At 41.5% G+C, this 17,916-nt stretch overlaps 1 protein-coding gene and 1 non-coding gene across 2 annotated transcripts in view; one reads left to right on the forward strand and one right to left on the reverse strand.

Annotated features, from left to right (window-relative positions):
• The first annotated feature begins 11,784 nt into the window (after positions 1–11,784).
• FYTTD1 (forty-two-three domain containing 1) overlaps positions 11,785–17,916 on the forward strand; it is a 30,897-nt gene continuing 24,765 nt past the window's right edge. Inside the window, exon 1 of the mRNA XM_036243038.1 lies at positions 11,785–11,995. Within this exon, the coding sequence (XP_036098931.1) occupies positions 11,893–11,995 (103 nt within the window). The 5' untranslated portion in view covers positions 11,785–11,892. The remainder of the gene's footprint in view (positions 11,996–17,916) is intronic.
• On the reverse strand, positions 14,774–14,910 carry LOC118618008. Its single transcript, XR_004956953.1, has one exon. It is a non-coding gene; the product is annotated as a small nucleolar RNA SNORA42/SNORA80 family (small nucleolar RNA).

The following is a 17,916-nucleotide window of genomic DNA, read 5'->3' on the forward strand; positions in this document are numbered from 1 at the left end:
ACACTGGTTTAACATTTGATAGTGGTTCTGGGGGACTTCAAGCATCTTAATGAAGGGCTCACAAACTCAGAAGAGCACAGGTTACTTTGGGGTCACAAAGGAACAGCAAGAGGAAAAGGCTTTGCGGGGAGGTTTCCTAACTGAGTTAGCCAGGAGAAGAATGAGAGAGAAAAGTGGAAAGAGCGGCATAGCACTGCTCTGTAAGGGAGGAATTTAGGTAAACTCCATGAAAAACGACTCTATTAAAAACAAGTTATGACTTTCAGGAATTTTCAAACCTGAGATTATTTTTTGTGATTTAAAAGTGAAATGAAAGAGCCTTTTAATGCAAATTATGATTTACAACTTCCATTTATATAAAAAATACTCTTTGTTCAAACTCTCTCATATTTTCCTAGGAAAGAGTTATACTTTTAAAGAAAGGGGTCATTTTAGTCATTGGGATTTCATTCCCTTCTGTTCCTATAAATGTATGAACTTCGTTTTTTGTGATACAGAATAATCCCAAATGATTTTAACATATATTTACATGAAAGTCAGCTTTACAATTTTTTACTAAAATTGTAGTAAAAGTTCTGGAAAGCAGGATTTTCCTCACATGTCCAAGTCTGGGTTTACATGTGTTTTCTTTAACACACTCAGTTAATAAACATGACAATAACCTACACTAGCCATGTGTCTGTCCAACCCACCCCCAACATATCCCTCTGTTTTCTCTCACCCCAGATAGCCATAGTCTGAATCCCTTGTTTATGATTCCACTGCTTCCTTTTTTATTATTTTTTTTAATATGGGAGTTTGTTTGTTTATTTATTTATTTATTTATTTGTTAATCCTTACCCGAGGATATTTTTCCATTGATTTTTTTAGATGGAGTGGAAGGCAGGGAGGGAGGGAAAAAGAGAGAGAAACATGGATGTGAGAGAGACACACCAATTAGTTGCCTCTTGCACATGCCTTGACCGCGGCCAGGATCAAATCTGCAACCCAGGTACATGCCCTTGACTGGGAATCAAACCTGAGACCCTTCAGTCCTTGGGCCTATGCTCTAACTGCTGAGCCAAACCCTTTCTATATAATTTCTTTGTGTCTATCTATATTCCTAAAAAGTATTGTTTTTAAAATCTGTGTCTTAACTTTATACAAAGGGTATTAAGCTGCATTTATTCTTTGGAGCCTGCTTTTTTTCCGTAATACAACATTGATAAGATTTATTCATACTGTTGTGTGTCACTATAGTTCATTGATTTTGACTGTTGTATAATAATCCATTGTGTGAATACAACAGTTTATTCATGCTGTCTTTCACTGACAGGCATTTGGGTTGTTTCCAGGTTTTTGCTATTGTAAACAGTGCCACTATGAATATTCTTTTACATGTCTCCTCTTGTATATAAGCAAGGGTTTCTCTTGGGTACATACCTTGACGTGGAATTATGAGGTAATAGGGTTATCTGTTCTAGCTTTTGTTTTGAATGAGGGGTTTATAGGTGCACAGTTTTTAAAATAACTCATTAGTTATGAAATCATAGCTAATTATAATGTTATTTAAAATAATGAACTAACCAAGTGAAAACTGGCCATGCATAGAAAATGATGAGAGTATGTCAGGAACCAAGGGTTAAGATTAATCCAATTTTGTGCATCTGGGGTCCAAATGAAAAATATTGTCAAATATGCAAAAACATCTAGCATCAAAATTCAATCAATCAAAAGGCCTTACCTAGCAACTGCTTGATGAATTAATATTTTAAAAGTCAAAAAGCCTGAAGTTTATTTTATCTTGATTAACCTATTTGTTCTCATGATCACCAGGATGCTTTTTTTTATATAAACAGTAGTAGGTCCTAAAGAACTACAGTACTGGCAGAAAGCCAATTTCACTTGAGAATCAATTATTCAATCAGTTATTCAAATAACAAGTTTTTAAAAGCTCATTACAGCCTGGTCGGTGTGGCTCAGTGGTTGAGCATTGACCCATGCACCAAGAGGTTGCTGGTTCAATTCCAGGTCAGGGCACATGCCCAGTGGGGGGCATGCAGTAGGCGGTCAATCGATGTTCTCTCTCATCCATGTTTCTATCTCTCTCTCCTTCACCCTTCCTCTCTCTCTAAAATTCAATAAACAGCAGGATGGGGAGGAGGGAGTCTAGGGAAGGAAAAAGAGAAACATCTGTAACAAAAATAAATTAATAAAAATTGGAAAAAAATAAAAATAAAAATCAATGAAGAAAAAAAAAAAATTAAAGCTCATTACATGCCCTGGCGGGTTTGGCTTAGTGGTTAGAGCGTCAGCCCACAGACCAAAGGGTCATGGGTTTGATTCCCGATCAAGGGCTCATACTTGGGTTGCTGGTTTGATCCTTGGCCCCAGTCAGGGTTATTTGGGAGGCAACCAATCAATGTGTCCCTCTCACATTGATGTTTCTCTCTCTCTCTCTTTTTCTCTCTCTCTCTCTCTCTCCCTCCCTCCCTCCCTCCCTCCCTTCCTCCCTCCCCTTCACTCTTGCTAAAAATCAGTGGAATGATATCCTCAGGTGAGGGTTAACAACAACAACAAAAATGTAGATAGAAAGTCAGAAAAACTTTTCAGATTAAAGGATACAAAAGAGGCAGGACAAAGAAATGCAACATGTGAACCTGGACTGGATCATAGATAGGCAAAAAATATTGTTACAAAGAATAATAATTATTTAGTAGGGTAATTGGAAAAAATTTAACATGGACTATATACATTAGAGAACAGAATTGCATCAATGTTAAATTTCCTGAGTTTGATCATTTTAGCATGGTTATGTAAAAGAATATCCTTAGAGATATATTCTGTAGAGTCTATACTTTCAGATTGTCCAACAACAAATAGTATTAATTATAGCTATCTGTATATAAAAAAGTAAATGTGGCAAAACTAATAATTATTGAATTTTGGTGAAGGGTATATGAGTATTGAACTATTATTACCATTTCTTTCTAGATTTAAAAATAGGAAAGGATTTCTAAAATCCTTTTAAAAAATAGGCAAGTATCTGCCCTGGCTAGGTTGCTCAGTTGGAGCATCTTCCTGAACAACAAAAGGTTGCAGTTTCGATTCCTGATCAGGGCACGTGCCTAGGTTGAGGGTTTGATCCCCAACTGGAGCACAAGGGCACATTCGGGAGGCAATCCCTCAATGTTTCTCTCTCACATCCATGTTTCTCTCTTTCTCTCTAAAATTCAGTAAAACCATAACCTTGGGTGAGGATTACTTTTAAAAGGCAAGAATATTAACATGGTTTGTTTTCTTATGACTGCATTCTAATCAATAAAACCAAAATTTTAGTGTTTCACATGGAAATTTCTTAGTTTATGATTAATTTTGAATTTATTTTAAGTTAATGTCTGTTTTTTCCACAGTTTAGCATCTTTAGAAATTTTTAGCCAATGTTGCCAAATGACCAATTCACTGACTTTACCAAATTTACTGATTTACTAAAGTTCTTTTTTTTCCATTTGTTCTTTGTTTTAATAAAGCTTATAGCAGTTCATACTTGGTGAGTTGATTTTAAAAAGCTTTTGAAGGCCCTGGCTGAGTAGCTCAGTTGGTTAGAGTATTGTTCGGATATGCCAAGGTTGTGGGTTGGGTCCCAGGTTAAGGCACATAAAAGAATCAACCCAATGGCCCTGACTGGTTTGGCTCAGCGGTTAGAGCGTCGTCGGCCTGTGATCCGGATCCGGAGGGGCCCGGGTTTGGTTCCCGCTAAGGCCATGTACCTCAGTTGCAGTTTATCCCTGGCCCTGGTTGGGTCATGTGGGTGGCAACTACTCGATGTATCCCTTTCACATCGATGTTTCTCTCTCTCTCTCTTCCTCTCTTTCCCTCCCGCTCTATCTGAATAAAAAATGGAAAAATGTCCTTGAGTGAGGGTAAAAAAAAAAAAAAAAAAGAATCAACCAATGAATACATAAATAAGGGGAACAGCAAATCAGTATTTCTTTTTCTATCTCTCCCCCTTCCTCTGTGTCTCTCACTCTCTTCCCTTTCCTCCTCCTCTCTTTCTCCCCCTTCCTCTCTTTCTCTAAAATCAATAAATACATTTTAAAAATAATTTTCCTTTATTGATTTTAGAGAGAGAGGAAGGGAGAGAGATAGAAACATCGATGAGAGAAAACCTCAATTGGCTGCCTCCTGCATGCCCCGCACTGGGGATTGGGCCCACAACCCGGGCATATGCCCCGACTGGGAATCAAACCGGTGACCTCCTGGTGTATGGGTCAACGCTCAACCACTAAGCCACACTGGCTGGGCAGATTTTTTTCCAAGTTTTAATTGCCTGGTTTCTATTTTGTCTTTACAGCAACATTTCTACCTGTTTGAAGTATTTAGTATTGGGTTCATTTATTCAGTTATATAGTAAAGTTCATTCCCAGCCACAGGCAATGCATACAACTCCAGAATTTAGAAAGTTACAGTGAAAATTTTAAAATCTTATTTCTGGACTAATCAAATCCTTAATACATTTGAAAACTATTCAACATGTCTCTGTCCCAGCTCTATGCAACTCTAGCTGTATAAAACTGGGCCAAAAGAAGGGATCCTTTACTAAGGGGAAGGGAGAAATGAGTTAGTCCAGCCTGGGCTCTTTGTCCTAGAGCAGGGACGCCAAGCAGCAAAGAGAGAAGCACAAAAGAAGGATAAATGCCTAAAGGTCCCATGACCCTAGAGTCCTGGGTCTTCAGACCTTCCTAGACTACCAAACTATTTAGTACAAATTGAGAATATTTTAAAAAGCAAATTTATGTAAATAGGGGGATATTGTGATTTATGTAAATATGTGTAGCTTTAGAAAATTCCACAATTAGTCCTTCAGTGAATTGGCCTAGAAGCCTTGGTAGACAGAACTCCTACCCTGCCCAGAAAAGACAAAGCCTAGTAAGGAGTGAGTGTACGAAGAATTCCCCTTCAAGTTCCCCTGCTACCCAGAGCAGTTTCCCTAATCAGAGAAAAACTGATGATGGTCAGGACTTGGAGACTAGTAATGCCTCCAGCTATGCCTGCAACTCTGCCTTTCATGTTTTCTGCTGTATCACAGTACTATAGCACAGGGTCTTGCACAACTAAGAAATCAAACTCTGTTGGAATAAATGAATCCTGCCCTGGCTGGTTTTGCTCAGTGGTTGGAGCATCAACTTGGGGACCAGAGAGTCCTGGGTTTGGTTTCCGCTAAGGGTATGTACCAAAAATAAATAAATAAATAAATAAATAAATCCTAAGATTAAAAGGCAGAAGACCAGAACAGCTAGCAAAGCTTAGAACAAAGGACAAGGCAACACAAAAGAGGTACAGGAAGTTATAGCAAACTGGCAAAGAAAAAGCTACTGCATCTGAAAACAAGGACAAAGGGATAGAATGAGAGGAATTGAGCAGAAAAGAGAAGAAAAACTGTACTGTAGCTTAAGGGAGTTAAGTGTAATAATAATAGTTATACCTAACTAATACATATTATACCTACATATAATGCAATTACATCCAATTCTCTTATTATACCAGTATAATACAAATTACATCAACATATGAATTCTAAAAATCCTCTTCTGAAACAGAAAGGAGTTGATACCAAACTCAGACAAAGACATGACATGAAGAAGAAATTACACAACAATATCATTCATTAAAGGAGAAATAAGCCCTGCCATTGTGGCTCAGTGGATTGAGCATAGTCCCATGGACTGAGAGGTTCTGGTTCGATTCCTGGTCAGGACATATGCCCGGGTTGCAGGCTCCATCTCCAGTAGAGGGCGTACAGGAGGCAGCCAATCAATGTTTCTCTCTCACATCATGTGTCTGTCTCTCTCTCTCCCTCTCTCTAAAAAAAAAAAATCAATAGGACTTCCGGTCAAAATGGCGGAGTAGGTAAACGCGATATCGCGTCCTCCCACAACCACATCAAAGTTACAACTAAACTATAGAACAACCATCAGTCAAAACCACCTGAAATCAAGATGAATGGAAGTCCTACAACTATGGAATTAAAGCAGCAGCCACATCCAGACTGGTAGGAGGGGCGGAGGCGCGAGGGGCGGCGTGACGGGCTGGTCTCACACCCAAGTGTGGCGGATAAAAATCAGGAGGATACCTCAGCTGGGAAGGTCCTTCCTGAGGACTGAGGGGTCCCCGTCCCACACCAGGCACCCCGTTCAGGGTTCCAGTGCCAGGAAGAGAATCCCCATAACTTCTGGCTGGAAAAACCAGCAGGAACTGAGGCTCAGGGAAGCTGATGCAGCTGGAGCCCCAGGCAGCGCCTTAAAGGGCCCGCGTGCACGAACTTATCGGACTCTCTCCCTCTAAGCTTGGAGGGGAGGCAGCTCAAGGGGCACCAGAGACATACAGGGAAGAACTGAGCTGTTTGGCACTGCAACGAGGGCTTGGAGAGGGGGCTTTCTCCGGGACAGACGTGCTGTCAGAGGCCTTTGTTCCTTTGGTGAGCCCTTCCCTGGGGCGGCAGACAGTCGCTATATCTGGGACTCCAGCAACCTGGCTCACACTGGTAGCCCCGTCCTGGTGACTCCCTGAGGTCCTGCCCTGCCCCACCCAACTTTCAAGCCCACCCAAGCTGTTGCCACTTGCTTAACCATAGGATTGGCCTGTCTTGGATCCTGCTTCAGGTTTTCCTAAGTTCTTTCAAACGAGCAGCATCTGGTCTCAGCGAGCCCCATACCTCTCCTTAAGTAATACACTGAAACAAACACAGGGAGGCAGCCAAAATGAGGAGACAAAGAAACAGGTCCCAAATGAAAGAACAGAACAAAACCCCAATAAAAGAACTAAGCGAAATGGAGATAAGCAACCTAACAGATGCTGAGTTCAAAATACTGCTTATAAGGATGCTCAATGAACTTAGTGAGAACCTCAGTAACTTAGGGAGGGCCTCAAGAGCATAAAAAAGGACCAGTTAGAAATCATGGATGCACAGTTAGAATTGAAGGAGGCATTAACTGAAATAAAGAATAATTTACACAGCTTCAATAATAGAGTAAATCCAAGGAGCAAACCATCGATTTAGAATATAAGGAATCAAAAAATGCCCAATCAGAACAGCAAAAAGAAAAAAGAATCCAAGAAAATGAGGATAGTGTAAGGAGCCTCTGGGACAACTTCAAGCGTGCCAACATTCTCATCTTGGGGGTGCCAGAAGGAGAAGAGCGAGAACAAGAAATCGAAAACCTGTTTGAAACAATTATGGCAGAAAACTTCCTTAACTTGGTGAAGGAAACAGATATACAAGTCCAGGAAGCACAGAGAGTCCCAAAGTAGGTGAACCCCAAGAGGCCCACACCAAGATACATCATCATCAAAATGCAAAAGGTTCAAGACAAAGAGAGAATCTTAAAAGCAGCAAGAGAAAGGCAGCTAGTTAACCTACAAGGGAGTTCCCATTAGGCTGTCAGCTGATTTCTCAAAAGAAACTTTGCAGGCCAGAAGGGAGTGGCAAGAAATATTCAAAGTGATGAAAAGCAAGAACCTACAACCAAGATTACTCTATCCTGCAAAGCTGTCATTTAGAATCGATGGCCATATAAAAACTTTCCCAGACAAGAAAAAGTTAAAGGAGTTCATAACCACCAAACCATTATTATATGAAATGATGAAGGGTCTTTTTGAAGAAGAAGATAAAATATATGAACAAACAAAATGGCAACGAATACATATCTATCAACAATGGAATCTACAAACAAAATGAACAGGTAGAACAGAAACATTCTCATAGATACAGAGAACATTTTGTTGGTTGCAAGTTGGGAGGGGGGTTGGGGGAATGGGTGAAAAAGGTGAAGAGAACCCTGGCCGGTTTGGCTCAGCGGTTAGAGCATCGGCCTGCGGTCCTGAGAGACCCGGGTTCGGTTCCCGCTAAGGGCGCGTACCTCGGTCGCAGTTTGTTCCCGGCCTTGGTCGGTTGTGCGGGTGGCAGCCACTCGATGTGTCCCTTTCACATCGATGTTTCTCTCTCTCTCTCTGTTCCTCTCTCTCCCTCCCACTCTACCTGAACAAAAAATGGAAAAATGTCCTCGGGTGAGGATAAAAAAAAAGGTGAAGAGATTAAGAAATACAAATTCATTGCTAGACTGACAAACCTCAAAGGAAAAGGGGTTGGGGATGGGATGGGAAGAAATAAACGAAGGAACTTATATATATAACCAATGGACACAGACAATAGTGTGCGAAAAGGCGGGAGGGGGGCGGGTGTGGGGAGGAGGGGGTCAATGGGGGAAAAATGTGGAACATCTGTAATACATTTTACATCCAACAATAAAGATTTGAAAAAAATTAATAAATAAAAATTTTAAAAATCAATAAAAACATTTTTTTAAATATTTTTTATTGATATTAGAGAGAGAGGAAATGAGAGGGAGAGAGAGATAGAAACATCAATGAGAGAGAACATCGATTGGCTGCCTCCTGCATGGCCTCCACTGGGGATTTGGCCCATAACCTGAGCAGGTGCCCTGACCAGGAATCAAACTCATGACCTCTCTGTGCACAGGTTGACCCTCAACCACTGAGCCACACCAGCTGGGCTAAAAACATATTTTTTTGAAAAAGTATAATGAAGCCCTAGCCAGTTTGGCTTAGCAGTTAGAGCGTCAGCCCATGGACCTGAGAGTCCCAGGTTCGGTTCCTGCTAAGGGCACGTACCATGGTTGCAGTTTGTCCTCGGCCCCGGTTGGGGTTGTGTGGGTGGCAGCCACTTGATGTGTCTCTCTCTCACATCGATGTTTCTCTTCCTCCCTATCTCCCTCCCGCTCTATCTGAAGATAAATGCAAAAAAATGAATAAATAAAATTTAAAAAGTATAATGTTAAGGTTGCCAGGTTTAGCAGATAAAAATATACAACTCACAGTTAAATTTAAATATCAGATAAATTATCCTAAGTATTACATGCAACAATAAAAAAAAATGCTATTTATCTGAAATCTGGAACAAACTTATACTACTAAATAATTGTTCATTGTTTTTCTGAAATTTAAATTTAACTGGTTTTGTATTTTATCTGGCAATCCTAGATATCTTATCTGCAATGGATGAACTCAAACCTCTAAAAATGGCAGCTGCTTAAATTCTGTTTATTTTAACTTAGGTGAAGCTGCCAAACTGCTGTACTCCGGGCCAAGGCTGTATGTTTAGTGTCCAGCACAGTGTCTCATTCACAGTAGGTGCTCAGAAAATATTTTTGCTCTGCAGGCTGTGTGAAATAGGGTCTGCTTCCACTTGCTCACCATTTTATCTCCAGGGCCTATTACAATGCCTGGTGCTCAATTAATATATGATTAAATGAATAGCTGCCTCTCATGCCCCAGAAAATGGCAGGGTTAACCTTGTACTCCAGCCCTTGAAGCTGGCTGATTGACTTCCTGGACAAGCCCCAGTTCTGATTTCTTGGCTTGTCTTCCTCTTCACTATTGCTGTGTGTCTCAGGTTGCTGTTTTGTATTGTATTGTTTTGTGTGTGACTAACCTATCTTTATCTTTGATGTCTCTTTTTTTTCTTGTTTTTCCCTTTGGAATCTGGGTGATTGCTCTGAGACTCTACAATCCTCAGCCCTTGGAAAAATCTGAAACAGCTAGGTTACTTATGAAATATTGGGGTATGTTCCTTTTAGAGCTAAAGAGATTTGAAATGGGGCTCAGTTTTGGGGAGAAGACCAGAATAAAAGGAAACCTTTATATACTGATGTTGGGATGGATTTCATATACATTTGGGGGTTTTATTATCTGCCCTATAAATACCTGAAGTACAAAAAATGCATATAAACTCTAAATGCATTAATTTTTTTCCATAAAATTAAGAATGTAATCTAACATTCCTCCCTGTAAACACAAATAAGCAGAGACTGTAGAAGTTATTTCTAGTGAGAGAAGGACAGTATGGAGAAAAATGTCTTGTGCCTAGAAGATTTTAGAACTGTAAGGAACTTTACTAATAAGTATAACATATATTTAGTATAACCAGTTCCTTGTTTTAAAGATGAGTATGAGGCCCAGACACTCTCACAAGTTCACACAGTCATCACATGACTAAAGTGCATGAAAAAAATACAACTCAATAAAACCTCGGTCTCCCTCCTGCTTTTATGTCTATGACCCAGTTTCCCTAGTTCCACCCAGTCGGAAGAGGGGTGGCAGCTGCATGGTGGAACAGAAATAAAATCAAGCATATTGTGCTAAGGGCATACCTGCAATTCTACTTGACATGTGGTATGTTGTTCTTAGGTCTTTTTGAGTCCAAACTTTCCTCCACCATTAAAGTTTCTTGTACCCCTTCATAGGTTTGTCCTTGCCTGATACTCTTTAAAAAAAATTTTTTTCTTTATTAATTTTTATAGAGAGAGAAAGGGAGAAGGAGAGAGAGATAGAAACATGGATGAAAGAGAACATCCACTGGTCACCTCCTGCATGCCCCCCACTGGGAATGGGGCCCACAACTTGGGCATGTGCCCTGACTGGGAATTGAACCTGTGACCTCTTGGTGCATGGGTCAACACTCAACCACTGAGTTATACTGGCTGGGCTTGCTGATACTCTTTAGATGGTTATATTTTTGTCTTGGAGGGAAAAAAAATAAGTATAGGCTACTGTGGTTTTGAGATCCTTTAAGTCACTGGTTTGTTTCAATGCAAAAATAAATTTCAGGAAGTAGAAAGGAGGAAGGTGGCAGAGATTTCTACAGAGTCAGAATACCTGCCCCTGGTTTTTTCCTTAGAGGCAAATGCCTTAGATAGTTTTAAGCTGTTATGAGGATGATATAACCTAAATGCTTCCACACAAGTGCAGTTACTTTGGAGGAGGAGAAGGTAAGAAGAGAGGGAATAGCATGTTTTGCAAATAGGGAAAAAATAAAATGTCATGCAAACATTCAACAAATAGTCGTATTTTCATGTAGGGATGATCAGAAAGAAAACGAATCCTCCTATTAATTCCCAACGCCAGTGAATTAGAGAAAAATGCAGCCAAGGGGGGAAGAGATAAACCACAGAACTTATGTGTATGTATGCATGACCAATGGACACAGGCAACAAAGCTGGGGATGGGGAGGAGGGTGTCAATGGGGGGGAAAGGAGAAACATCTGTAACAAAAACAAATTAATAAAAAAAAATTTAAAAAAGAAAGAGAAAAGCAGCCAAATAAGCAGAAGTTACTTACCCCTCTCCTAAGGGACGATGAAGTCTTATTAAGGTATCGAGTACCGTGCTCAAGCTTTCACGAGTGCCGGTTGAGAAATGGTACAGTACAGATACGGGAAACGTTAGCATTTATTTTTATTGCTAGTGACGCAAGAATTGTCACTGCAGCCTTTGCTTTGAGTCCAGACGTGGCGACTCCTCATGCTGCAGGTGGAGGAGCTGACCAGGGAGAGGGGGCCTGGGACGCAGTTCTGCAATCTACTTCACAGGGGTCTGTACTGCCTCCGAGGCTGCATTGCAGTGGGGTGTGAAAGGTTAGTCTGTGCAAAAGCTTAGGGGCCTTTCTGTAGCAGGGGGGACTCGAAGGACACGAAGGAACATGATCTCATTTAAGGCACGTGATTCTGAGGTGTTCAGGGTCCAGCATTCCCCAATTTGGACGGAAAGGCAAACTGCTGAAACAACGGCCCTTGCAAGCGCCCAGAGCAGCGGGTGCAATGTTTTCTCCTGTCCGACAGGCGTCGCTAAGAGCGAGTACGGCGCAGGGCCCTTCTTGTAGGCCGCTGGTCTCTGTAGCCCCACCACCCCGCCCGCAGCCGTGGGTGGGAGGGTGAGGACGCCGCCAGCACGCGTGCGCGCTCCCTCGGTGCAGCAAGTCTGTGAGCCTGAGTGGGAGGTGGCAGGCCTCAGACCGTGGCCTTCTCTACCAACTGATCCAGCGCGACGTCTCCAGCCATGAACCGGTTTGGTACCCGGTTAGGGGGAGCCACGGCGATCCCGTCACCTCCGCCGAAACCCCGCAGTAATGAAAACCTCGACAAAATTGATATGTCCCTGGGTAAGGAGCCGAGTTGGACCGAGTTGGAGTGGGGGGAGGGTGTGGGTGGGACCAAGCACCGTGGTTTGTGGGGGAAGGGGCGGTTGGCCGCAGTCCTGGATCCAGTTTTTTTGCGGTGGGCGGAACCAAGTGAGGGCCTCTGGGGACTGGGGGAGCGCTAGCTGGTGCCGAGCGCTGGGGTGCAACATTCGACGGCGCGCTCTGCGGGCGGCGGTGGGAGCGGGGGGCGCTGCTGGCCCGGAGGTTTGGAGGGGCGAGAGGTGCGTAGCCTGTTCCCCCGGAGGGGCGCTGCCCGTCGCGGGCGAGCCCGACTCTTTGTGCGAACTTCCCGGTTTTCCCTCCAGCGGGTTCCCTGCGGGCGTTATCCCGGGAGCGAAGGGAACGGCCCGACGAAGCCGTGCTCTCCGAAGAAGGCGCGGAGAGCCCGGCCGGGCCGGCGTTCGGTTCGAGCCAGCGCGTTCAGAAAAGGGCTCGTTGGGCATTTTCCCAGCCCAGGCCGACGCCGGCGCCGAGTGAGACAGTGTAAAGAGCCCCCGAGAGTGGGCTAGGCGGACTTCATCCGATGGTGCTTTATTCGGCGGTGCGTAGAAAAAGCACACGTCCTCATGCAGGCCTAGCTAACTAGGGAGAAAGACCTCGGTGCGAGGGCCAGCGCTCCAAACGCACCGCCGGGCCGCGGACCTGGGTTGCGGGTCGGGCCGCGTGCGTGCGGGGAGCAGCTGATCGGTGTGTCTCACATCGATGTTTGCTTCTCTCTTTCCCTCCCCCCCTCCCTCCCTCCCCCCTCCTTTCCACTCTCTAAAATTCAATGAAAAACCAAACAGAACAAAATCTTTGGGTGAGGATGAATAAAAAACAAACCAAAAAAAAAAAAAAGCGAGAACCAGGGGGAGACTGATTGACGTGGGTAGTAGCGAAGCCGAATAAGCCTGGGATCCAGCGCGGATGAGCAGAGCGGGGTGGTTTGGTGATGGTTATGTAAAAAGCAGGAGAATCGGTTGTTTGATGAAAGATTTAGACCTAGCACTACTGAGGCACGACTCTGTGCCTGGCTTAGCTAGATGAAAAGGAATTCCTTTTTTGTCGGGTTTCAAGGTGTGGATTAGATGGCGTTAGCTCTGCTAGCTCTTTCTGGGGACTACAGTTTTGGGGACATATATGAAAAGTCCCTGACCAGTGGATACAGAGGTGTAACTTTTCCCAGGACATTATTTTTCTTTTGTTGTGGTTTATCTGCAAAGTTTTTAGTCAGAATCAAGAACTCTTGGTTTCTACGATTGCCACAAGTCAGAACCCGGTGGAGTATGTGAATTAAGTAAATCATCAGAAATGTTTGGCCTCAAGTCTCGTCTTAGTGAACCCTAGAGAAACAAGAAATCTTTTGAGCTAAAGCCAAGAAAAAATATAAAAATTATTTATTGAGTGCTTACTACCTTCCAGACAGTGGACTAAGCATTTAATATATGTAAACTCGGTTTATCCTCATAATAACCCTATGAGATATACTTGCAATGATAAAGATCACGGAATCCAGAACCACACTCAGTTCAAATCCTGCTTTGCTACTTAATAGTCATGTGATTGAGGGCAAATTTTTTCTCAGTGCTTCATCTGTGAAAAGGTGAGAATAATACACTCTGCCTTAGAGGGTTGATGTAAATACTAAACAAGTCAAGAGGTGTATATAAACTGCTTAGAACAGTACCTGGTACGCAGATAGCTTTATATTCACACACATAACCTATCTATGCCATTGTTGTTCCCATTTTACAAAACCTGAGGTGTATAGAAATTAAATTACTTGTCCATAGTTGTACAACAAATAAGTAAGTGGGGGAGCAAGGATTTTGGTCTTGCTTTAGAGCCCTAAGCTACAGATAATTGCAGGAAGTGTTAAACAGGTATTTTCATAACCAACACATCATTTTAAGTTACTAGGGTTTTTGTATGTATTTTGTTTGGTGATTACCATGTTCAGCTGTAGAAAACTGAGGGATAATTATCTTTGAAGGTAGAAATGAAGTGCTGTGGATAGCTGAAACAAAGCTTGATCTCTTTTCTCCCCTCCAGGAACATACTCTTAAGGTATACCCCAAGAGCATTCTGTCAGGTACCTTTTTGTTTTGTTTTAGTGACAATTTTACAGAGATGGGATGGAGAGATATCTGTTTTAAACAATTGTTATGCTTTGTGAATATTTCATTTTATCAGGTCTGCAGAGATTTTAGAGTCTAATTTTTGTTTTGTTTTCAATTGTGGGTCTACCAAGATTATATGACTATTCATATAGACTATCTACCAAGGTTACCAATAACTGGCCTCATTGTAGCTCATTTTCTTTCATTTGAAAATAAGTGTTATAATACTTAGTAGAATTGTAAGAATTAAATGAATACATGTCAGAACAATGCCTGTTAGTACTCAGTTACTACTATTGCTGTTATTAGTACCATGTATTATGGAAGAAACTTTTTTTTTTAAGTAGCTCATCCACTGGCCAGTGTGGCTCAGTGGATTGAGTGTCCTCCCACGGCCTGAGAAGTCCCGGTTTGATTCCCCCCCCCCCCCCCACATGTCTGGGTATCAGGTTCCATCCCCAGTAGGGGGCAAGCAGAAGGCAGCCAATTGATGTTTCTCTTTCTCTCTTCCCCTCTCTCTAAAAAATCAATAAAAACATATTAAAAGTAACTCATCAGAATGGATTTTTTTTTCCTTTTTATACCTACCCTATCTGCTCCTTGAATAGAGAAAACCATTCTCTTATTTTATTTTTTTCCACACTGTACAACCCCCTTCAGTGCTAACAGCCCACAGGTAAGGAGGCTAAGCAGTGGTTCGAGGCAGCAATTTACTCTGGCATGGGTACACTATGAGAGGCCCACAAAGATGAGCCTACCATAAATCCATTACCATGCTCTAGTCTCTTCTTTTATATTGGAAAAGTCGCCCTGGCTGGTTTGGCTCAGAGGTTAGAGTGTTGGCCCGTGGACCAGAGAGTCCTGGGGTTCAGTTCCCGTTAAGGGCATGTCCCTCGGTTGCAGTTTGTCCCTGGCCCCGGCTGGGGTCTTGTGGGTGGCAACCACTTGATGTGTCTCCCTCACATTGATGTTTCTCTCTCTCTCTTCCTCCCTCTCTCCCTCCCACTCTATCTGAAGATAAATGCCAAAAATGTCCTCTAGTGAGGATAAAAAAAAAAATAAGATTGGAAAAATCCTCATTTAACTTGAGGATTTAGATAAGATGTTTAAACGTAATTTTATGTTAGATATGCTTTACTACTTTTAGTTTTTCGTTATGTTTATACTCTATGATGCTTTACTTTAAGATTAACCTGGTTAATTTGACCCAGTGATCCCACTTCTAGGAATATACCCTAAGAAGCCTGAAACACCAATCAGAAAGAATATATGTACCCCCATGTTCATAGCAGCACTATTTACAATAACTAAGATCTGGAAACAGCCCAACTGTCCATCAGTAGATGAATGGATAAAAAAGTTGTGGTACATGTACACAATGGAGTACTATGCAGCTGTAAGAAAGAAAGATCTCTTATCCTTTGAGACGACATGGAGGGACCTGGAGAGTATTATCCTAAGTGAAACAAGCCAAGCAGAGAAAGACAAACACCACATGATTTCACTTATTTGTGGAATATAATGAACATAACAGGCTGAGGAATAGGGTAGACCCAGAGACGAGGAAGTAGGGTACAGATTGACAACCCTCGGAAGAGGAGGCGGGAGATAAACCACAGAACTTATGTGCATGTACGCATGGCCAGTGGACATGGACAACGGAGCTGGGAACAGGGTGGGGGGGTTGGGGAGGAAGGTGTCAATGGGGAAAAAAAGGAGAAACATCTGTAACAAAAATAAAATAAAATCTTAAAAAATAAAAGATTAACCTGGTTAGTCAAGATTAATTTATTTTTTAATCCTCACCTGAGGATATTTTTACATTTATCTTCAGAAGGAGTGGGAGGAAGGCGTGGGGTGGGGGGGGCCACAACTGAGGTACATGCCCTTGGGTGGAAGCAAACCTGGGACTCTTTGGTCCTCGGGCCGATGCTCTAACCACTAAGCCAAACCAGCCAGGGCCAAATTCATTTTTGTGTGTGTACTCTCATGGCTCTGAGATTTTAGATCTCTGGTGAAGAATAGCACCTTACCCTGTTAAAGTGTTCAAAAGAAGTGTCTATTTTCTTTCTGCTCATTGAGAATTTAACATAATCATGTATCTGATATTCATGAAACCTTTTTATTTTTTGAATGTCTTAATGAACTCTTTTGTAGTTGAAGGGTTGAGCTCCAGAAGATACTGAAGTACTTTGGAGAGATATGAATTATTTTATATGAATATTTATTTGAATGTGATTAAGAGTCTTAAAGATTGCAGCCCGTTTGACTTAGTGGTTAGAGCATCAGCCCGCGGACCAGACAGGCCTGGGTTTGGTTCCTGCTAAGGTCACGTACCTCGGTTGTAGTTTGTCCCTGGCCCGGTTTGTGTGGGTGGCAGCCACTCGATGTGTCTCTTTCACTTCAATGTTTCTTTCTCTCTCTTTCACCTTTTCTCCCTCCAGCTCTATCTCAAGATAAATGCAAAAATGTCCTCTGGTGAGGATTAAAAAAAAAAGAGTCTTAAAAGTTGCGGATGAGTGAGATAGAGTAGTAATATATAAGAAAGGATCCCTATAATCTAAGTTTCTTTCTTTGACTTCAGAAAAGACTAATTATATTGATATCATTGTTAGAGTAGTTTGTGTTTAGAGCAGTTTGGGGGGAAAAAATTCCTGAGGTTAGTTTTGTGAAATTTTCTTAAGTTGTAGACTATGTTCAATTTCTTTAGTTTATTTGTTATATTTTCAATTATCAGAATTAATATTGGAATTGGGACTGTGGAGAAATTGGATATTTCTATAATGAATGTTTTTGGCTTTAGTAACTTTTTAAAATTATTGAAGTATAGTTGGCATACAATATTGTTTAATTTCAGGTGTTCAGTGTAGTGATTTGACGTTTATATACCTTACAATGTAATCACCACAGTAAGTCTAGTAACCATTTATAGCATGCATAATGTTAAAGATATTGACTCTATTCCTTGTTCTAGTAGCCTCCTTTTAACAGGTTATACTATGTGTAATAAATATATATGGCAGACTGTGCTATAACAGAAACAAAAGTAAAATGTGACCCTGTTCCCTTTAGATGTAAAAGGGAATCCGGAGAGCATTTTGTTTCCTGATCTTCACATTGTTCTGTTGTAGTGTTAGAGCAATGTGAGGCTTGTGAATTACTGTGGGGCACTTTGAAAGTGTTTTGGGAAATGAGAGCAGAGTAGAAAGAAAACTAAGATAACTTTGAATTACTTCACTAGAGGAACAAAAACCAATAATGTTTTCTTTTGTATATCTTTTTTTATGGTACTTAATTTATTTTGTATTTGCTATTTACATGTCTGTTTCCATCAATAATTTTAAATTTTTTGAGAACAGGGGTTATATTTTACTTTGGTTTGTTTCTGTTATAGCATAGTCTGCCATATATATTTATTACACATAGTATATGCTTGATAAATATTTGCTGAATTGAGATGAACTTATAAAATTTAGTCTTTTTATTTTTATTTTTTTATAATTTTTTTTTTTTTAGAGAGAGGAGAAGGGAGAGCGAAAGAGATAGAAACATTGATGAGAGAGAACATCACTTGGCCGCCTCCTGCATGCCCCCCCGCCCCGGGGATCGGGCCCACAACATGGGCATGTGCCCTGGCTGGGAATAGAACTGGTGACCTCTTGGTGCATGGGTCAACACTCAACCACTGAGCCACACTGGCCAGGCTAAAATTTAGTCTTTTTTAAAAAGTTAATAAATTCTTGTTTACAGATGTTTCTCCTTTATTAAAATTTAGTCTTTTAA

The sequence above is a fragment of the Molossus molossus genome, unplaced genomic scaffold, assembly GCF_014108415.1.
Source record: "Molossus molossus isolate mMolMol1 unplaced genomic scaffold, mMolMol1.p scaffold_m16_p_5, whole genome shotgun sequence".
Lineage (NCBI taxonomy): Eukaryota > Metazoa > Chordata > Mammalia > Chiroptera > Molossidae > Molossus > Molossus molossus.